Source organism: Pteropus vampyrus, unplaced genomic scaffold (genome assembly GCF_000151845.1).
Source record: "Pteropus vampyrus isolate Shadow unplaced genomic scaffold, Pvam_2.0 Scaffold410, whole genome shotgun sequence".
NCBI classification, from domain to species: Eukaryota; Metazoa; Chordata; class Mammalia; order Chiroptera; family Pteropodidae; genus Pteropus; species Pteropus vampyrus.
Window position 1 is genome coordinate 543565 of NW_011889191.1, and position 23604 is coordinate 567168.

The 23604-nt window shown below is 33.7% G+C and overlaps 1 protein-coding gene across 2 annotated transcripts in view; it reads left to right on the plus strand.

Moving 5' to 3' along the window:
- The window catches only part of DPYD (dihydropyrimidine dehydrogenase), a 717845-nt gene that overhangs the window by 504295 nt on the left and 189946 nt on the right, over positions 1-23604 (plus strand). For both annotated transcript variants that reach the window (XM_011380852.2, XM_023523771.1), the window contains 2 exons: positions 2992-3112; positions 3962-4081. In XM_011380852.2, coding sequence (XP_011379154.1) covers positions 2992-3112; positions 3962-4081 — 241 coding nt within the window. The remainder of the gene's footprint in view (positions 1-2991; positions 3113-3961; positions 4082-23604) is intronic.

Here is a 23604-nt window from a genome sequence, read left to right on the forward strand (position 1 = left end):
CATTATTAATACCTGTAGGAAGAAACAATAAAAATGTGGTGATCTTGGTAGATATAATCCACTTTTTGTGGATTATACACTTTAGAACATTTGTTAAGCTATTCTTTATTGCATAATTATCTACCATTTTTCTTCAATATTATCCCATATTTGTGAACAAGTCTTGGATTTCATGCTTTTAGATATTATCTATTATAAAATATACCCAAGTATTTCTTAAACTATGTCTATATTTTTATGACCATATAAAGAAATAAATTGACAATGTGCCGTTTTTATTTATTTTTCTCTCATTGTCACAATGACTATTTTTTGAGTACCTGCAATGATATTTTTGTGCCCCAAAACAGAAAAGAAATCCAGAATTGTTTTGTTTTATTCACTTTTTGTTGGTGTTGATAATGTAAAAATTTCACTTTGTCCGAGAGCTAATAGTACCTTTGTATATTTTCTATCCTGAAGATTTTGGGGAGAATTAGAAATTGTCTAAAATTTATTCATTTCAATAAGTTTCTGAAAACCGGCTTGTTAGGAAGGGCAACACTATTTGAGACAGTCATTGAAAAATGAGAAGGTCAAGATGCAGAAACACTGTTAATTGCTTTTAGGTCTTGAACATTAATATCAAAAGTGTGAGGAAACCAGAAATGTGTGAATAGTTATAGTCTATCCTTTTTTCTTTTTTTAGTCTATCCTTTAATTCCCCAAAGTATACAGATTCATCGTTGTCTTAGCCTTACCACATTTCTAGTTGTATTAAAATGTTTCCTAGTATGCTTGTCCAACTAAACTTCTCAATTTACAAACAGTCATTACTTTCACAATAATGTTGTTTTTAAAATTCCTAGGTAACAAAATTATGTTTTAGCTGGGTGTGAGGATTAGTCAGCAGATAGTTGGCTGAGTGCAAAGACGAGAAAAAATATATCTGATCACCATGAACCTTACTCGAAGAAGTACAGGAGGGTCAAATTATGGTATTTCAAAATATAGATAGATGATTCAAGTAAATAACACTAACGAGAGACCATGTTTTTAAAAACAAAACTGAAAAACTTTGAACAAATTCCAGATTGTTTAACAATGGGTAAAAGACATTCATTTAAAGTATTCAACTAGTGAGAATAAACAACAAAAAAGGTGTGACAAATATTCAAAGTAAATTATAAAGACATAGTGGTCAATAGTATTGAAAGCCACTTAGAAGCCTATATCAGATTATTAGTGTTTACTCAATTGGAACCAAATATTTTAAATTTGTTTCAGTAATCCTTATCAGGCTACCTTCCGTATATTATGCAATTCAAGTGATCTTTAAATTATTGTCAAATTCTACCTTAAAGAGAGCTTTCACAAAGGACATGCAATTCATATCATCTAGAGTTACTGTCATTTCTAGGCTAAGTCCCATGGAAATTCATAACTTAAAAATGAAAGTCACAAAGATGCAACTGCCTTCATAATACCAATGTAGCAGTTATAAATATTTCATGAACATTGCATGGGCAGGGGCAGATCTCCATTTTCATGAGTTAGAATTTGTACAGCTAAGTCTCCAGATTTTACTATTCATAATGCACGGTATGCCCTGTAGAGCATTCCATATAATGCTTTTTTAATATTTATGTTTAATGAAGAAATTACTGTTCTGAAAAGAGAACAAGCCAAGCCAAAGAATTTTTTGTTAAAATTATTAGTTTTGCTGAATAGAGACAAAAACAATCAACAGAAATTACCTTGTTGCAGTATCTTAGCATATAAATGCATAACTTTTAGAGGAATACAAGATGATGGATCAAGACACATTAAATCGAAGTGAAAAGGTTCTTTCTAAAGGTTATAACGTTAGAAATCTCATCTTAAAGGAATTCAAAAGGTTAAAATGCAAAGAGCAACTTTCTTACATGAAAAAATATTAATTACAAATGATATAGTTGCCTACTGTTTCATAGTTTAAATATATGTCTATATATTTTTCTGGATTTTTCTTTTATTCAAAAAACATTTTAGCTTGCTAAGATAATATTACCAAGTACAATAATGAATTGCTATTGCATATTTTAAGGTAATTTATCAAAGCGCATTATCAGTACCTGTCAGAATAAATTTTGCACTAAAAGTAATGAAAAAAAGGACTATTGTATCTGTTGAAATCAAAGAACATTACTACAGCTAAGTTATTTTCAATGGAAAGGATAGGTGATTGCCCTCTAAATGATATTTGTCCCATGAGAACACAGAAGCCTGAAAAATCACAGGAAACAGGCATAAGAAAATGTCTATTCCTTGCTTTTAAAAATGAACATTTAATACTTTATTTCATTTTTGTCATTTTGATCAATGCTTTCAAGTAGATAAATGTTCAAAAATGCTGCACAGATCTTGGTAACATTTACAAAAGCTAAAGATACTGATCGGCTCATGTATAATCTAAGTCTGAATTATTCTTTATTAACATATGCTATATATCATAATTAGATAGATTAGGAAGTCACAAATTTTCTTCTGAATACACTTCAGCAGGCTTAAGTCTTCGAATAATGAAAACAAACAGACTTCAGATTTAGTATTCACCTATGAGTCAGCAGTTTAAATTAATTTTTTCGTTAGACTTAAATCAAGGAAGTCACTAGAAATTGTATAATGTTTCCCAAACTTCACACCAGAAGGTAATGTTTTATTCCTGCTATTATTTAACTGGAAGTAGGAAACTGGTCCTTGCATGTGTGTCTTTGTAATTTTATTTCCCAAAGGCTTCAGTTGAGGAATGTAACCTTTATGTGATAAACTTGCAGTTCACTTGAAATATGTTAAGCTTAGTTCCCTAATGAGTCTAGGTGTAATACCGAGGAGGAATTTAAGAAATAGATCATAGAGCTCATTGTCAAGTTGGATTTGTCTTGCACATCTCCAGTTTTGCTGTTGTTCCGGTATTCATTTTGGTCACAATTCTTTAATTATGTTCTATATTTAACTGACCTATTTGAACAGGATCCAGAGCTGGTGCGGAACATCTGTCGCTGGGTTAGGCAATCTGTTCAAGTTCCTTTTTTTGCCAAATTGACCCCAAACGTCACTGATATCGTCAGCATTGCAAAAGCTGCAAAGGAAGGTAAGAATTCTAGACCTACACCAATTGCCTAGTTATATAAGTATGGGCATGAATTATATAGCCATATAAAATATTTTTATGCACAAATATATGTATGTATATCTTTGTTTAGAGTTTAAGAACAGCATTGGGTTGGTTACTTGATCTCCCAAATACAGTGGATTCACACCTGGACAAACTTATAAATGGACTCCAAACTTTGGCCAGGGCAAATAAGAGCATTTATAGCTTTTTCTAATAAGCACCTGATTTACACACAAAGAATTATAAGACAAAACCATAGTCACATAGCCACTCTAAAACAAATGATCTCATAATGTAATCCAGCAATAGCATTTAAAAACCTATATGAAGTGAAAAAAAAAAAAAGATAGCAGCTTCTACAATGTGAAATTTCTTTCGAGTTTCCATTATACTTTGTAGGGCCTACTACACTGCCTTAAACATATGTTCAGTAGATGTCTTTTGAATGAATAAATCATACAATTAGTGCATGATTTTTCAAAATCAGCTATGCTGTGTTCTATCCAGTGGAAATCACATCGCGATTTGCAAAAATATTGTAAATTACCTAGAAAATAATACAAAACATTTGGCATCCATAAATCTATATGATAATTGGAAAAATGGAGTGGTGGTAATTAAAAACTTTTATATCTAGCATTTTAAGCATAATTGTAGGAGAGAAATTAGTGGAGACTTTTGATGAGCTGAAATGTTCTCAACAGGAAGTAGTAGAATATACTTTTCCTATGTTGTTCGGGTTTGAATGGGTTTTAACAATTGTCCCTTTAAAAACTGCAAGTAAAAAAAAAAAACTGTAGGTAAATATTGATGTGTTTTTCATAGGTGGTGCAGACGGTGTTACAGCCACCAATACTGTCTCGGGTCTGATGGGATTAAAAGCTGATGGCACACCCTGGCCAGCAGTGGGCATTGGGAAGAGGACTACTTATGGAGGAGTGTCTGGTAAGTATTACCCTCTCTTTGCATTTTGCTTTCTTGGAGGTCGCTGAAAAATCAGGAGGTCATGTCACAACAGGAGTATCATGTCTTTTATGATCTTACATTGATATAACCCATCACTGGTCAAAACTCCTAATAGTTATGACAGATAACTATTTGAGTGTGAAGGCTCAAATAACCGATAGCACAAGATGAGAGAATACTAAAATAGGGTTTTATGTGAATTCTATTCTCTTGTGGTCTTTGCTTTCCTCAGGATTTCTCATTGTCATAATTTTCTTGTCACTTATTAGTAAAGGCTAATCCCAGGGCCTTCTAAGAGGAAAACATAAGCATCTTTTTTGTATTAGTTTCCACTTTTCCTAAAGTTTTTAAATCTACCTTCTTCAAAAAATCTTGTTTTCATAACAGCCTCGAACAGACCATTAAAATATTGCATTTGTAGCTTCAGCTACAAATGGGACATTTGCAGATCTCATACCTTTGCACACTCATTCTCATCATCAAACACTTGCATTTTAAACAGAAAGAGTTTTCGTCCCAAAGTCCCATTCATCGTCTTTGCCCTGTGCACTCTGTTGCTGTGACAACATGAACTTGGTCTTGCAAAGACAATACTGTGAGGTTCTTGACTGTACTGGTATGGGGATTAATCTCCTTGGTGATAGACAGTGCTGAATATACAAAACATAGCAGTGTCCCACTGCTCAAGAAAGCATTGCTGAATCAGACCAAAATGTGCTTTTGGAATAGGCTGGATGAACACAAATAAAGCACTGTCCATGCTGAGGCATTATGTTTTCAGAGCATAAAGTGTGTCTATGAACCATGATTTAAAAAAGAAAAAAAAAGATTATATTCTGCTTTTAATTGAATGCTGTTCCCATTCTCACAATGTCGGAAAGAGGAAGGCGGGTGAGGAGCACCTGCTCAGGGTCCAGACACAGCTCCCTTTTATCAGGAGCTATCAAACAGGGCCTTAAATATTATTGTAATGCAGAATAACACGGACCGCGTTAGCATGTGCCACAGAAAGAGAGTCAGGAGGCTTCATAGTGGGCTGTAACGTGCACTATGTTTTCTGTCAGCCCGTTTCAATTTTTTCAGCCTGCCATGTTGACAGCAAGAGAATAAAGGAGGTCACAGAAGGTGCTGAACATTAAAAATTAATAAAAGAACTATTGCAGTAGTATTTTATATAAGTAACACCATTCACGGTTTCTCATTTAAGCTGCAATTTCTGAATATTCTCCCATACTATAACTCAGTCTAATAAAACTACAAAATTACAGCATTAGAAAAAGTCTTTGTGTCGCAGTCTTTAAGCATACACACACTGCAAATTATAGCGGTACCTGAAAACAAGTTCAGCTATACCTCAGGGCCTGTTAACATTTCTATAAAACTCCATTTCTAAGATTTATAAATTCATATATAAATAATCACTTGGGCTATAAGCTCAGCTAAGCCTGAGTGGAACTTTCATTGTAAACAGCAGAAAGTCCTTAACATTTTTAAGGGCTTGTACCTCATTTCTAATAGGGTCTATATTAAGACCCTTCACATTAGACAACCTGTTTTGAAAATAGCCTTCCTCCGTATCGAAAAAAGTAATAGTTTTTCTCCTACAAAACACTGTTTGCTTTAATTTGAAGGTAATAGAATTTGAAAAAAATGGTTTAAACAGGCAATGATAATAAATTTTAGGAAAGAAGCAAGGCCTATAACAAAGTATCTTCAATACTTAGCTTAGCAAAATTGTGTTAAATAACAATGGCTTTAAATTTTAGGAGTGATAAAAATGTCAAAATGGCTAACTACCATTCTGAGTTTTATCAAATATGGCTTTTAAGACTCCAAATGAGCCTCGCAGTGGTTCCCAACCTTTTGGGAACCAGGGACCGGTGCTCCTATGAGAATCTAATGCCTGATGATCTGAGGTGGAGCTGAGGTGTTGATGCTCGCTGGGGAGCGGCTGCAAATAGAGATGTAGCTTTGCTTGCTCCCTTACCCACCATTCACCTCCTGCTGTGCGGCCTGGGAGCTGGCGACCCTGAAGAGCATCACACAAAATATGCCAGATACTTTTATAAGATTAAAAAAAAAATCATCACAGCTCAGTGCTAATACATTCCCATAGCATGAGAATGTCTACTTTTACAAGAGCTGCTTGAATCAGAGAGTTTTCTTTTTACATGAAAGCTAAGTAGAATTTTTAGATAGCCACCTGAAATACAATGCATATTGTATGTAGGGAAGGACATTTTTCCCTTTCAGTATTCTTTAGCTCTTCATTCAGTTTTAATTATTTTTTCTCAGAATAAGATATCTGCTATTTGAAAAGAAGGTTTTGGTTTATTGAAATGGTGAAATAGTGAGGTGCTTGGGGGTAGTGCATCTGCTACAGAAAATTGGTCGCATTTTAGTAATGTCCTTTTAAAATGCATTAGCTAATAAAGGGAGGCGATAGCATTGGGAAGGCAAAACCTCAGATAAGGAATATCAGTTGAATTATTTCAAGTCTGGAATCTAAAGTAAAGCGATGTTTTCAAACTTTGGTTCCCAACTCACAAGTGTACTATGGAGTCGAGTTTAATGAACTGCAATAAACATTTTTTTAAAGTGAAATAGAATAGAAAACATGTCAGAATGCTTTGCACAGTTAGGAGAAACACTGGTCAAATATCTTTTTCAGTTATACATGTAATACACACATGTATATAATTTCTGTACTGGGTCATGGTATGAAGAGCATTATTTATTGTGTTTAACTTCAAAAAGCCTGAAAGCTATTGTTTTAAAAGGAGATCTCTTTGTTAAATAAAAATGTCAATTAGCCTACCAAAGTCATTAAACAAAGTAATTTCTACTTGTTGCAGTTTAAATTTATGTCAACAGGGGAAGTTAGCACCCCATTTCAAGGTCTCATTTTCAGCTTTGTAATTTTAGAAATTATATTTTTCCAACTCACCTGTGTGGGAGGGCAAAGTATATGAGCCAAATTCATAATAGAATGATTTATAAACCTGAATTTCAGTTGTAGGAGAAATACCTGGCAATACATTCATGGTCACAGTGTGAATCCATTAAAGGCTGAATTATAGAAGTAAAGGTGATGTCATAGAACAGTATCAGAAGAGATCTTCAGTATTCATAAGGAATATTTTCATGAAATTGGATGGCTAATTAAGCTCTCCACCATGTAAATACTTCTGTTCACATCATTAAGTCTAAAGAACCAATGTTCTCTACCCTACTTTGGACAGTGAGATTTACTGCTGTAAGTTGTTACCACCTAACTTTCCTTTTTCCAGAATCCATGCAGAGAGTTTACATTAATATCAAGCAACAGTTTGTTCATGTAACACCACACAGTTGAGTTATTAGTTTTTATTCATTTGTTTGTTTTTTGGTTTTTTTTTAAAGAGGAAAAGAGAAAAAACTCTTTGGCTTTATTTATTTGATTGAAAGAGACACTAATCTCATCAGTAACATTATTTATAAACTCCATCCTCAAGTGGACTAGTCATTATTTTTCCTAGTTTTAGTTTTAAATTCTGACCTTTTCCTTGTCCCTGCCCCCAAACGATGACATCTTAAGATAGCCCAGAGATTACTATCACCTATATAAATGGTGTTATCCAGCTTTGGTGTGACATTTTTACATGAAGTCCTCCCTGTGGACAAGATCCTTTTAGAGATAATTAAGAATGAGTCTGCATGGCATAACTAAAAATATGACTTTTTGGCATCTGACTTCATGAAAATGACATTTATTTATTTACAGCTGCATCAGAGAAAAAGTAATCAAGCATCTTTCAATGAGGTAAACTCATTTGAAGGAGTTTTTGTTCATTGTGTTTTAAATGTTTCTTTTTATTAATGGCGGATAGGCATATTTCTTGTGTTTGTTATGTTATTCCATTGTCCTATACATATTTTGTATATATAAACACACACATACTCACACATAAGGAAAAGATCTGAAATTTCTCTGAAGGAGGAACTTTGAAATGATGACAAATACTTTATGCTCAATATAATTTACCTCCCACAAGCTTGAAAAATTAGCATTGTTATAAATTATTTTATTTGCCAAATTTGTTTTAGTTTACCAAAAGAAGAAATTTTTGTTCTCAATTTCAAATTTTGGATGCTTGTTTGAAATTATTGATTCTATATCAACTTAGTTAAAACAATAGAACACATTTTATTCAATGTTAATAATTACAAATTTTATTACTGACTTCTGAATAATTAATCAGAGATGACCATCAAGATTTGTTCTCTGTTTCAGGAACCCAAACTTACTAATCACATGTAGGATATTATAGAAGGTTTAAGAAATGATTGTGTATTTCTCAACAAGTGGTAATGGTATACTCCAAAGATACTCTAAAATTCTACAAATAGATAATGAATGATTTGAAATCTAGCCATGTGGACCATTAGACACTGAATGTATCTGGGCTCTTATGGTTACAAGCCTCCTAAAAGTGATTTCACTGTAAAATCAACATGGGAAATACCAATAAAAGAAGGTGCAAGTTAGAAATGTTGCCAGTAACTTATAAATCTGTGCCAGTTTAGGGCTGGAAATAAATACAAAGTATATAGTTCAGAAAACTTGAGTGAATCAATACAGTAGTTTGAAAAAGGATCTTAAGCATTGACTCCATATTGAATACTTTGTTTTAAAAACAATGACGAAGGCATGAATCGTGGGGACCATGTAGTGACTAAGCTGCGTGCACTCAGCCACTGGGCATTTGGTCAATACAAATGCAATGTAACCCGCTCCAATCAGAAACTCAAATTTATTTTGAAGTATGTAATAGTAACTATTTGTGTAAAATGGGGAGGATGACAAAATATATAACAGATTGGAAACTCAGAAGTTTCAGTTACGTTTTGCTTTGAATAACCATTTTCATGTATGCAAGCAACTGAAGATTTGGGAGGATTGCTTTAAGTTCTTACACTATACATTACAATTATATCATAAAATGCAGTACTGGTATTTTTTAATAGGAAGTGGTTCTTAATGGGCCAGATTTTTTTCATGTGTCAATCACATGATTATTGATGCATAAAATCCTTTCAGAAAAACACACCTACTATCTGTCATAAAATTTCAGCTATCAATTGTAACCATCTTTATCAATAAAAGCTTAGATTTTAATATTTTAATGTCTCAAATGACCTGATAGATAAAGCTAATATTTAAATGAATACAAAGTGATAAATCATGCCATAAAGAATAATTAAAGAACTTTCTACTTTGTACTCACTCATCTCCTTTCTTTTTTTGTGTATACCAAAATAATGCAAAAAATTTAGCCTTTTATCCATACATATAAAAACATTCTTAGACTATCAAAAATTTAACTGAGCAAATGATTAAAAACCATATATAAATATATATACTATATTTGCAGAATAGTCAAAAGTAGCATATTAAATAAAGATGCTGAATAACAATTTTCATTATAAATTATTAGTTTGAGAGAAGCTCAACATTAGAACTATTCTCATTTAAATCATGCTCATTTGAATATATTCCTGTACAGATTGACAAAGAATCCCCTTTTGCATTATATTGCCTTTCCTGAAGCCAGGTTTCTCACTGTTTGGCCGTCATTGGTCTGTGCAGAAGATCAGAGCCCTAATAATAGATTTTTGACAGTGAGCTCGCCTGCTACCTGCCCTACACAAATCCTTACTGTTCATGTTTGCTTCATGGCAACAAAGCAGACAGAAGGAAAATGCCAAGTGCTGAGTTTGAGGTACAGCCTTGCCTTGGCTTGACATTTCAGCAGAATAGCAGTTTATGAGATGCATAATTTTTCATCTGGGACTCAGCTGCCATATTCATAGATTCTTACAGCTCATCGAAGGACTGGAGCAAGGGCAAAGGTTTAAAGCATAGATCAAGTTCTACATTTTTTCTTAAGGTATTTTAAAATAACTGTGGTCCTGCAGATAAATGATAAAATTGAATAGTATTTAAGAACCAGAAAATTCATAGTGTATAGATATTATATATATTTCTTTTGTTCAAAATTAGGAAAATAAATTAACATCTGTACCAGCTCCTACTATTCGATAGACTTTGTAACCAAAGGACTCTGACAAGCATATTAAGAAAACTTACCTTTGAAGCAGTGGTAATGAATTATTAAATTTCTTTCCTCTATGCGTGTTTTTTTTTTCATAAAGAATGATTTCAAGCTTGAAATTAATCAAAAATGTTCTATTATGAAAGTAAAGCCAGAGAGTATTGTGTCACTGTTTGAGCTTGAATTTAAATATTCACAGATTCATGCATATCTACTGTACTAAAAAATCAGTGTAGGTACACGTCAGTGACTGTTTAATTTGGAACTACACATCTCCGTAAGCTTCAGAAACAGTTCACCATGTCACAGTCTCATACAGAACAATGGTACAGTACATTGGATTAATTAAAGAAGCCTTGCAGAGAACTGAGTTCTCAGTATGTCAAGATTTCAATTTTATGTTAAATATTTTCTAAAGGCCAGACCCTTAAATCTCAGGGGTTGTACCAAGCAGTGAGCTGTGAATTTAACCATAGGCTAACTGCTAATGATAAGGAAAAGAGTCCTAGTCGAGGCAGCTGTAATACAGTCACTGGATTAGGCTATCAATCACTCAGCTCCCTAAGGAAAAGAAGACCCAACAGTGAAAAGGGAAATTAGGAAAAGAGGGCATGACTAGAATGAGATTCCTCACCATCTTTATCCATTCATCTTAAATCTCTAAGCATCAGACCAAACTGTCCAGCATTACTATGACTACAAAGCCAACATATTTACTCCTGACATCTAGAGAACTAGCAAAATGTCACTGGCTATCAGTAGTTGAAGATCTTTAAACCCTCTGGAAGCAAATGCCTAATTACATAATAAAAACTATATTAATCCATAATTTTTGGATCTAAGATTTATGAGTATGATTCTTTTTTGTATAAGGATTCATGTATATTGGTAAGGGAAATATTCTTATTTAACTTATCAACCATAGCCAAGTTTTGCTTATGGAAGTTCTATTGGTGAGGTGAGATTTTAGTAGCTCAGTGGTTCTCAAACTTTCATATGCACCAGAACCTAGGGAACTTGTTAGGATACAGATTGCTGGCTACCTCCATCAGAGTGACAGATAAGTCTTGGAGGGCCTGAGAATCTGCATTGAAAAATATATGAAAAATGTTAGTGTCAGTGAGCTTTGTGCTTTGAGTATCTTTTTCCAAAATAATGTCAAAAGCCTTAATAAATTGTAAAGCTAAAGAATCATAGTGTTCCACAATAAATGCAGAATCTCTTCTCACAACTAAGTATCTGATACAAACTGTAGTAAATGGGATCAGAATTCCTTCTTTAAAAAAGTAGTAAAACAGTATTTGAGGTCTCAGAATAGAAAAAAGAAATATGTCACTCTTAAGATTAAATGTTGGGGACTTCCAGTCAAGATGGCAGAGTAGGTGAAAGCTGTGTTTGCCTCCTCCCAGACCACATCAAAATTACAGATAAACTACAGAACAGCCATCGCTGAGGATCACCTGAAGTCTAGCTGATTAGAATTCATACAACTAAGGACATATAGAAGAAGCCACATTGAGACTGGTATGGGGGCAGAGAGGCAGAATGGGCTGGCCTCTCCCGATATCTCTCCCGATTTTTATGATGGTTAAAAATCGGGAGAGATATCTCGTCTGCATAGGTTCCTTCTGAGGAGTAAGAGATCTCAGCTCCACACAAGGCTCCCCAGCCTAGGGTTGTAGTGTGGAGAAGAAAAGTCCCCACAACTTCTGGCTCAGTGGTTCCAGCAGAGATTTTGGTTAAGTGAGATGGAGGGATGCTGGAGGCTCAGACTTTCCTCTTAAGGGGCCCATGCATAGACTTACATGCTGACAATCTCACTTGCTCTGAGCTCCAGTGCTGGGGCAGCAGCTCAAAAGGAGCCAGAGATTTGTTCACTCAGTTTTGTATTACCTATTGCTAATGCACCTTCTAACTTCCTTGATAGCATAATAAAACTTTTGATACATTCAGAATCAAAAAAAAGAAAAAGAAAAAGAAAAAAAGGCCTCAGGGGCATACAAGGAGGAACTGAATGTGTGGTCTGGCTTCAGACCAGGACTGGAGGGGCAGCTTCCTTCCAGACAGAAGTACTGGCAGAGGCCATTGTGTCTTTGTTGAGCCCAAACTCACCTAACCTGAACACACATTTGGGCAACATATCTGAGTCTCCATTAACCTGGCTAACACTGTTGGCCCCGCCCTGGGAATTTCCTTGGACCTTGTGGGTACACCCAAGCTGCTTTCAGTCACTTTTCCATACAAACGGCCTATCTTGGCTCATGCTGCTGACTATCTTAAAATCTCTCAAAGGTTCATGAACCCCAAACTGCATCTGGCCTCAGCATGGTTCATATCTCTTATTGAGCAGCCCCAAGCCTGGCACAAGTAACAGCCTAACTTGGTTCACAGTTTAGCCTGTTCCAGGCACCTCAAAAACCAGCAGAAGTAGCAACCATCTTCAATCACTTTGTAGCTCATATTAAGTGGCCTTGGGCAAGGCTGACCTTGGCCTGCACCAGAGTTCCTCCCAAGAGGCCCCAGAATCAACATACCTTCTGGCCAGCTTCAAACCACACCAGAGCATCACCCAACCATATCCACAAATGACAAACCCAACAGGCAGACTCAACAGGCACCAAAGCCTCGCTAATATGAATCCTGATCCCTACTATAGTCATGGTCAGTCCTCAAAACCAATCAACCTGAGGGTCAATCCCTCCCATTGATGTAGCAACAGCAATCAAGGCTGAACTATAACTAGAGGGCACACACAGCACTCAAAGGACATAACTGGACAACCCATCTCAGGTGACCAGGGAGACTGTGCCACTAGGCCCCATAGGACACCTACTAAAAGAGGGTTACTCTATCAAGAATGGGAGATGGAGCAGCTCTACCTAATACATAGAAACAAAAGTAGACAAAATAAGGAGACAAACATGTCCCAAATGAAAGAACAGGAGAAAACTCCAGAAAAAGAACTAAACAAAATGAAGATGAACAATCTGTCAGATGCAGAGTTCAAAACACTGGTTATAAGGATGCTCAGTGATCTGAGAACATCAACAGAGAAATAGAAAACAAAAATGGAAATAGAAAACATAAAAAAGAATGAGTCAGAAATGAAGAATACAGTAACTGAAATGAATACATTAGAGGAACTCGACAATAGATTAGGTAAAGCAGAGGATTGAATTAGCAATTTGAAGGTAGAAGAAAACCCAATTAGAACAAGAAGAAAAAATAATTCAAAAAGATAAGTATAGTTTAAGGGGCTTCTGGGACCACATCAAATGTACTAACATTCACATCATAGGAGTACCAGAAGGAGAAGAGAGACAGCAAGGAATTGAAAACCTATTTGAGGAAACAATGATGGAAAACTTTTCCTAACCTACAAACCCAGGAATTTCAGAGAGTTCTAAACAAGATAAACTCGAAGAGGTCCTCACCAAGATGCATCATAATTAAAATGCCAAAAATTAAAGACAATCTAACAAGCAGTAAGAAGAAAGCAGTTAGTTACCTACAAGGGAGCACCCTGAAGACTGTCAGCTGATTTTTCAATGGAAACATTACAGGCCAGCAGATATTGGCACAAAATATTCAAAGTAATGAAAAGCAAAGTCCTACAACCAAGATTACTCTACCTAGCAAAGATATCATTCAGAATCAAAGGACAGATAAAGAACTTCCCAGGCAAGAACAAGCTAAGGGAATTCATCACTACAAAGCCAGTATTACAAGAAAATTAAAGAGACTTTTTGAGAAGAAGAAAAAAAGATAAAAAAAAATATGAATAATAAAAGGCAAGAACTACATTTCTATCAATTACCTTAAATACAGGTGGGTTAAATGTTCCCATTAAAAGAGATAGGGTTGCTGAATGGAGAAGAAAACAAGACCCTTACATATGCTACCTACGAGAGACACTTCAGATCGAAAGACACACACAGACCGAAAGTAATGGGGTGGATAAAGATAGTTCATGAAAATAGAAACAACAACAACAAAAAACTGGGAGTAGCAACACTTATATCAGACAAAATACAAAGCTTTAAAACAAAGGCAAGAGACAAAGAAGGACCCAGCAATTTTATTATTAAATGAAACCCAAAACATTGACTCAGAAAAACATATCTATCCATTTGTTCATTGCAGTATTATTTACAATAGCTGAGATTTGGAAGCAACTTAAATTTCTATCAGATTAATGGATAAAAATGAAGTGGTCCATAAATACTATGGAATATTATTCAGCCATAAAAAATGAAATCTCGGCATCTGCAACAACATGGATGGACCTAGAGGGTATTATTCTAAGTGAAATAAGTCAGAAAAAAACAAATGCTATATGATTTCACTTATATTAGCAATATAAAAAAAAACAAAGCAAAATAAACAAAAAAAGAAACAACTCATAGATAAGGAAAACATTTTTATGGATTCAGTTGGAAGAGTGGTTGGGATTTGGGTGAAAAGGAAGGGATTAAGTAGTACAAATTGATAGTTACAAAATAGTCATGGGATGTAAAGTGTAGCATAGGGAATATAGTCAATAACATTGTGATAACTATGTATGGTAGGTATTAGATCTATTAGGGTGGTCACTTTGTAAGTTATATAATCACTATGCTATACACCTGAAACTAGTATGATATTATATGTCAACTATAACTGAAAAAATATTCTGAAAAATTAATTGAATGCAAACCATTGTTTATGCAAAGAATCCATTCTGCATGCCACTAAAGACAATTTATAAATATTAGTAATCTTTGAAAAGGAAACAGATGTCAGGGACAGACAAGAGTAAAATTCAGCTTACGGTTGTGAAATATTATGTCTTTCTTTTTGACTTTGTGCAGTTACTAACATATTAAATAATAACAGTTCTCTCCAAGGACAAGTGCTTGCATATCAATGCACCTGGTTATTTTCTCTGGCTCTAAAATGTAGCAGACAACAGTAGTGGTAGTCTCCTCCTCTTCTCTCTTCATTAATTCTTTCCTATCATCCCTATACAATGACATCTTTTATCAGTAGAAAAGAGAAGAAAACCAACATTTTGAGAATAAGCTGTTTCAGTACATGATATGCCTGCTGTTAGCATAGTTACACTGTGCACTGAGAGTCTTCCAAGGTCTATTCATAACACTGTTTGTCAACCAAGGAAACTGCCTGCAGCCTTTCTGGATGAAGTGTTCTGGTATGCAGCCCTGGCAATTTAGTACCATATGAATCCCTGATAGCAAACTCCATCAAAATTTTCAAGAGGTTCATAAATGTGGGCAGAGAGGACCCTTGAGAGAACCATACTGTCACCCAATTATAAGCTACTTCCTTAAAACCAGCACCGATATTTTGAATTATGTTGTTTGGAATTCCATAATTTGTACATTGTAGGGCTATATGTCATTGTAACATTTGAGATCATTGAGAAATATGCCTCTTTTATAAACTGGAAAGGACAGTGGAGACACGGGAGTTGGGAATAGAAAAACAGGCTTGATACCTTGACTACACTCCTTCTCAGACATATAAAATTTAAGGAGTAATACATATGGAAATTTGGGATCTAGAAAATAATTTCCTTAAAGTTAGTTTTCCAGTGGGGTACATACTTATGTGTGAAATGCAACACTGGGTATAAATACTTCTATAAGAAAAAGCTAGCTTATTTCATCTAATCTTCACATAACTTTATGACAACTAAGCAGCACCTTGGTTTTCTACTTTTATGAACTCGACTATGGCTCTTAAAGCAGCACCAGCAATTTTAAGAAAATTTTCATGCATGGGTTGATAAATCTCAGTAGATAAGTTCATATATGCTTGTGATAGTATTTGAAAAGTTGTTTTGCTAGACTTTTGTGTTATTGGCAAAATGGGTAAGCATTTCTGCATCCCTTAGCACTTACTATTCAAGCAGTGGTTAGCAGCTATGTGGGAATATCAAGGCCTTTGAATAATATATTTGTGTGCCTAGCACAGTATCACACACTTTGTATGCATTCTTATTTAAATAATTCTATGAGGTGGATATCATTGGGCCCATTTTACAAACAAAAACTCAAACTCTAGGTGGTTAAGCAACTTGCCAAAGTTTATATAGCCAGAATATGTTATATCTGAATTCAAACTCAGATCCGTCTCCAAAGATGAACTGCTAGGCATTTTTATCAATGTCTTTATTCAATGTCTACCATGGTAACTTTCTGTCTAAGTATAGTATACTCATTAAATTCTAGTAGGCTACCACTGTCACTAAGATTTACTCTATCTGGACTTGAAAATCTACGCGTATACTCTTCTGTGACCATTGTCAACATCATGTTCCTTATTAACTGTATTAGTCTGTTTCCATATTGGAAAATAGAGTCAAATAGGTGAAGTAGGGATAAATTCTTGAATTTATTCTGAAGAACAAAAGAATGACAGGAAGCATTCAGGCATTTTTTCTTAAAGTGTAAGCATGCAGCATTAGCTCGAAATAAAGCTGTCATCAATACAGCAATAAATGACCTTATTTCTTACTGACAGATAAACTGAGGGCTTAGTCTAACCATGATGCGAGAACAAACTTTGGGTGTCCTTCTTAATTTCATCGTTGTGATCTTCAGTCAGTTACAAATGGCCATGTGTTCCTACAACTGTCTCACCTTCTTTTTGAACAGATCCATCTTTTTCCTCAGTGGCAATATCATCTCCTTTATAATTTTAACTGAGCTTGCAAGAAGCACTACTCAGTAATTCAGAGATGCTACTCTTTCCTTAGGTGGAGTGAAAGAGAAGGACATTTTGAAGGTGATGAGGTGGAAAAGAAATTGGACCAAAAATCTTATGCTCAGCCCTTTCTGAAAGGAAAAAAGGAAATGACATCATTTCTGTTTCCCTTGTTTAAAACAAAGCAAGATAAAATATAAATAAAATAAGAAGGAGAAACCCTCTTAGCACACATCTGGCATGATATGGTAAAAGAAATTTTAATCAGCATGCATTAATTTGAAAAGAAGTCAGAGGTCAAGAGCCCAGGAATGTTTCTAAATTGTTCTGAGTTTATTTAGCACATCTGGTTTTTGATTGACTTGTTTACTTTATAAGCTTCTTAAAAGTAGGAGCCATTGCTCTTTCTTCATTATCGCCTCCCTAGTCTAAGAAAGTTATACACACATGGTAAACATGCAAGAAACACTATTTGATTCTTAATATTTGGCTGAGTACAATTCAGAAGTTTTGGAGATCAAACTGCCCCTTAATCGGTTTCATCCATCTTGATTCATTGGTGAGCTTTTGGTAACTGAGAAAGAAATTCTAACTAATAAGAGGATAGGCCATCTTACCAGATGCTGAGAGCTTTTTACGCATTATGTCTTTTAATCATAACAACCTGATCAGTTTGTCCCAGTTAGTGACCCATTTTACTAAAAAAGAAACAGGAACAGAGAGGTCAGGTAAATTCTGTAATGTCCAGATATATTGGGATTCGTGCCATCTGACTCAGTACTGTGCATTTAACCACTGTATTACAACAGTTTTCCCACTCTTGCTCATTCTGAATTAATTTACTTTATTATGCTTTTGTAATGCTCTTAACACTGTAGGATGAAAGTATATAGAGACCCACCTATGTATTTCTTTAACAAAAAAAATAGACTGAAAATAATCTACAAATATAACACTAAGATTAATCACTGCTTAAAAAATTTCACAGCAATGACAGGTCACAATTATACCGTAAGTGATCTAGTAAACCTCTCGGTATTCCTATTAACCTCTATGCTTCATGCATTTCTCATATTAATATGCCGAGAAATAATAACAAAGAAACATATGTACTTTTCAAGGCAGATGCCAAAGGTTTAATGAATCAAATTATTTCTGTGCTGGATTTTTATTTACTAGTTCCAAACATTTGGTTTTTCACTTTAGTTCAACATTAAAATGGAATTATACATTTCTCTATTAAATAGTATAAAATAAAAACATAATAGAAATGAATTAGACTAACAATAATAGTTTGAGCAGTTGAAATATCTTTTTGCTTTAGCCTTTCTATATCCTTAAATCTTTGTTTTAACAGCAAGTTTATACTAGATGAGGGTATGATAACTTCTTTGTAGAAATACTGTATGTTTGTATTTGCATATTTGTTCCTTGTACAGTATTCTAAATAATTCCCAAAAGACTTTTTCTTTAGTTTCACCTTTATTATACAGGTTTGTAGTATAGAAGGATCACCAACAATCTTTAGTGTGATAACAGTCACCTAAGGAGCTTTTTAAATATGCTCAGTTCTGGGCCCAGAGAGTATCTAGTGCAGTAGATCTGAGGCGAGTCCAAGAATATATATATTTTGTCAACAAGAATCTCAGAAGATTCTGATACCAGTAATCTTCAGTCCTCATTTTGAGGGGGGAAATAAAAACCTAATATGAGGAATGCCACCATTACAAAGTTAAATACTTTTGTGTAATAAAAATTTGAAATGTTTGTTTTGGGGGAATTAAATGAATCAATATATCTTTGATAGGTTAAACTTAGTCAATGATCATTCTGATAATAATGTAGATTTTGAACAGGAAGACCCTCAGATGGACTCTCTAAAATTCTCACTAAAATATATGAAGACATAAAGAGTGATAAAAATTCAAAGGAAGAAGAAAAAATTAACTTGATGTTTAACCAATTGTCATAATTGTCAAGCATTTTTCACCAAGTTTCTACATGGTAAGCTTTACTTATGGGTATTAAACTTAGGTGATACCATCAGAAGCTTTTCTTTGCTGCTACTCATTACTGACCAGGTATTTCTGAGAATGTGTATATGATTGGATGTAATCAAAGAGCTGTTATTATAAGAATATTTTTGATACATGGTGCAGATATTTTTTCTAAACCAGTAGATAAAAACAAAGGCAAGAAGCACTAAGCACTTTTATACCTATTTTAAGACAAGCAGGATTACTGTTGTTTCAATGTCATAGGAGAGACTAGAATAAAAGACTTCACGTCTATCTTTTTCTTTGTGAGGCCAGCAAGGTGTAGCTGGCAGCAGTTCACGAGCTCCACTCCTCATAAACTGAGATCTTCAAATAAAATTAGAGACTCCGAGATTCCTAGTATCCATTCATTGGGAATTATGTAGGTTTCATAAATTCCGTCTGTACAGAGTGTCAGAGATAAGACAAGAAGGAAAAGATAAAACTTTCATACTTCAGTATCAGAGTCCCAGGGTCTACTAGATTCTGGAATTTCGGCTTTGAACTGTGAACACTGGTGTTGTTTTTGTCTACCTGAAATCCTGAAGATGGGGCCCGCTGAACTAGGCGGAAAAAGCAGGGGCATTTCACTTTGCACTAAGAAGATACGGAATGGATAGGGAAATAGTTGAGAAAAGGAATAATGAGGAAGAAAGTCAAAAATGTAGAAGCACAAATAAAATCCACGTTACTGTTATGACAGAGCAAAATCGAAACCCTGGAAACTTAAAGCAGTGCTGTGAAGAATAGCCTTAGGAGTCTCTCCAAAAATATAGAGAGACAGGACAGAAAAATCAAAATCACTAAAGAGAAGGTGACAACCCCAAAAAGGTGTTCATGATGAAGGGAGCAGTATGGGAGTGGGGCAGCAGATAATTCAAAGAAAAAATAGTGATACCTCTCAGTTACAGAGCACTCGCCATGTGTCAGTCACTGTTCTAAGCTCACTTCTTATAGCTCCTTTAATAAGCACGTTCCATATGTTAATTCATAATAAAAGACATAGATTTAAAAATTTTTAACTTTCCTGAATTAAAAATAAATTAGCTAGAAGGAATTCACTGATTAGCAGAAAAAAAAATTAGTAAAGACACTTTTACCTGGCAAATTCTACAAAGTATTTTAAATTATAGCAATAGGTAGATAAAATTAGGCAAGCCACAGATATGGTCTCAACGACATTAAATACCAGAAGATAACATAGCAGTACATACATTTAGGAGACAAGGTAATCGCAGTGTTGATATTTGTGTGTCAATTCAGAAGGAAAATTCTCAGATATACAAAGCCTCAGAAAATACAACACACCATTCTTTACAAATATTATTGAAGATATATTACTAAATAACTGAGTGATAAATTACACCAGTGACTTTCAAATTAGGATTTCTGAACCAGCAGCAAGCATCACTTGGGTACTTATTAGAAGCACAAATTTTTCAGGGCCAACCCCAGACTTACTAAATCAAAAACTCTGGAGTGTGCGGCCCCACAGTCTGTTTTAACAAGCTCTCCAGGTGATTCTGATGCACACTAAAGTATGAGAACCACTGAATTAAGTTAATAAATTCAAGAATTAGAAGGACACTAAATAAATGTTAAGCTATTAAAAAATTAAACATACACTTAGGCCTAAATAATTATTGGAAATTGAGTTTTAAAACTGAATGCCTGTGTCAAAAATAAATTCTGAAAGAGAAGCCACACATACTGACAAAATTTGAAAAAGGAATAACTTAGATCTAAATCTCAGATTATTTTAACAAATAACAATTTATTAGAAATAAAAGAAGGCGGGTAAGAATTCAGGTGTGCAAAATTTATTATTCTAAATAGGCTTTTTGTTTTGTTATTGACAAATATTTGAAAAATATAGATTTAAATAGTCATAAAACTTAAGAACAACTATTTAAAATAGTAAAATTTTAAAATGGGCATATACTATACATTTTACTTATTTATAATTCTCTATCTTTTTAATATCTTAGTATCTATAGTTATTACCCTCTTTCATTCCTGCTATTGGTAATTTGTCTAGTCTCTTTTTTTCTTGATCAGTCTAGAAGTTATTAATTTTATTGATCTTTTCAAAAAACCATATTTTGGCTTTATTGATTTTCTCTAGCTTTTGTTCATTTTCTATTTTCACTTTTACCTCTATCATTTTCCTTGTTCTACTTGTTTTGGATTTAATTTGCTCCTGTTTTTCTAGATTCTTAGGGTAGAAAGTGGATATACAATTCACTTTAGACCATTTTTAAAATATAAACATATAGAGCTATAACTTTCCCTCTAAGTATTGCTTTAGCCACACCCCACAAACCATTTACCTGTTCATTATGTTTATGGTTTGCAACTACTCACTAAAATGTAAACTTCCAAAAGCAAATATATTTTTGCTATTTTATTCATTATATATCTCTTATTATTTGAACAGTGGCTGGCACATAGTAGGTGCTCAACAAACATTGTAGAGTAAATGAATCTTCAAAATTAGGACCTGACCTAAAGAATGGTGGTCTTGGAATAGAATTAGAAAAGTAAAATTTATGAATGTCGTGGTAAGCAACATAGTGGCCAAATGCCTAGACTTTAGAGTGAATACATTTTTAGACCTAGGGAAACTTCATTGACATTTGTCTGCCTGAATTTTCTCATTTATATGATAGGAACAAGAGTATTACTTAATTTAGAGGGTTTTTTCTGATGGTTAAGCTACATGATACATGTAAAATATGAGTAACATTTATGTAGTCCTCCTTTTTTTCTGATACTACAAAAACAGTCCCAGAATATTTATGTAATGGAAAAGTCATTGTAAAACTAGCATATTAAATGTTGAATTTTAAGAAGCATCAAAATAAAAGATTAATCTAAATGTATATTAATTGCTAGGAAATTAAATTCAATAATATATTAAAATAATTATATATCTTGACCAAAGAAGTTTAATCTGGGAATACAAGGATGGCTTAATATTATGAGGATTGTTTACATAATATGCAATATGACTATGTCTAATATGAAAAAGCAATTACCTCAAAGGGGTCTGAAAGGGCATTCTAAAATTTCAGTATCAATTTTTGTCTAAAAAATCTTAGAAAACTAAAAGGGTTTCTAATACATATTGATTAATATGATCAACAATATCAAACAAATCAAGAGCCAAGTCATACTGAATGGTTTACCATTAAAAATGCTCCTATAAAAATTAAGGATAGGATAAGGATATATATCATCAGCTTTATTTAATATTGTTCAGGACGTTATGTGTACCATATTAACGTGAAAGAAGAGAGAGAAATTTTTAGAATATATATAATCTGGACATACTCATATACCTAGGAAATGCAAAACAAAACCTTAAATCTCAGATTAATGAAAGTGCAGGACAGTGTAATGACAGTGGTTATCAGCCTTTACAAAGAATTATTTCATAAATGATGAAAATTGTACCAGAGATTCAGGTTCATTGTTATTTGAGGACTCAGGTTCATTGTTATTTGAGGACAGGTCTGACTCCAAAGCCTATGCTCTTAGGGCAACAGTGCCTACATCATGTAGCAGACATACAAACATGAGTTCCTTTCCTAGACACCAGTTGTCATACCAGAAAAAAGACATAAAATATCCATACTTAACAAATGATTTACAGACTGAAAGAAACAATATAATTGCAGCATAGAGAAGCAGACTTGAATATATGACAAAACATATGTTTTTACAGTAAAAGACTTATTATTTAAATGACACTTATTTCAAATTGTTATAGGTTTAATGCAATTACAAAATTACAATTAACTTTTTCCTAAGACATACACAATTATTTTAAAGTTCAGAAGCAAGAGCAAACAGGAAAAAAATCACTTAGGAATTTCTTTTCAATTAGAAGAAAGGTGAAAAAGGACATATACAACCAATAATTTAAACCAATTTCAAAACTATGGTAATTAAAAAATGTTATCTGGCACATGAATCAGCAGACAAACCACTGGAACAAAACTAGGAACCCTGAAATAGACTCTGTATTCCCCAAAACATAACATATTATATATAAGAGAAGATCCTCAAGTCAATTGGAGAAAGATGTTTTATTAAGTATATAATGAATGGGTAAATGAGCTATTTGGGAAAAAAATTAACATTTTTTCTCATATTACACATAAAAATAAATTATAGATTAATAACAAAGAATTACTGTGCTAAATTAAACTATTAAAAAAGATAAGTGACTACGCTGTTTAAAAATGGAAAATAAGTTATCTTAAGATGAAAGAAATGGGAAAATATAATGGAGACATTGAATGTATTTGACTGCATATAAGATTTAAAGTTCTATGTTAAAAAATGAGGGAAATTAAAAGATAAATGTAAAATAGTGTTCAAAAGTTAATAATGCCATTGCTTCAGAACCAAGGTGGCTACCTTCTCATTGAGAGAATACCATGTAATATAATAGCTGTAACCTCAACAAAAGGTTTACAGTCAATACACTAATGCTAATGAGTTTGCTTTTTTATGAAATCCCTCAGTTTATAGCATAATAATAAGGTTTAAGTTAATAAAAGCAACTCTTTCCTAGCCTGGCTTAAGCTGGAGGTAAATTTTCAAAGTTCTTTAAGCAAAGGATGGAAAATAGAAAATAAATACAAGGAAAAAACTT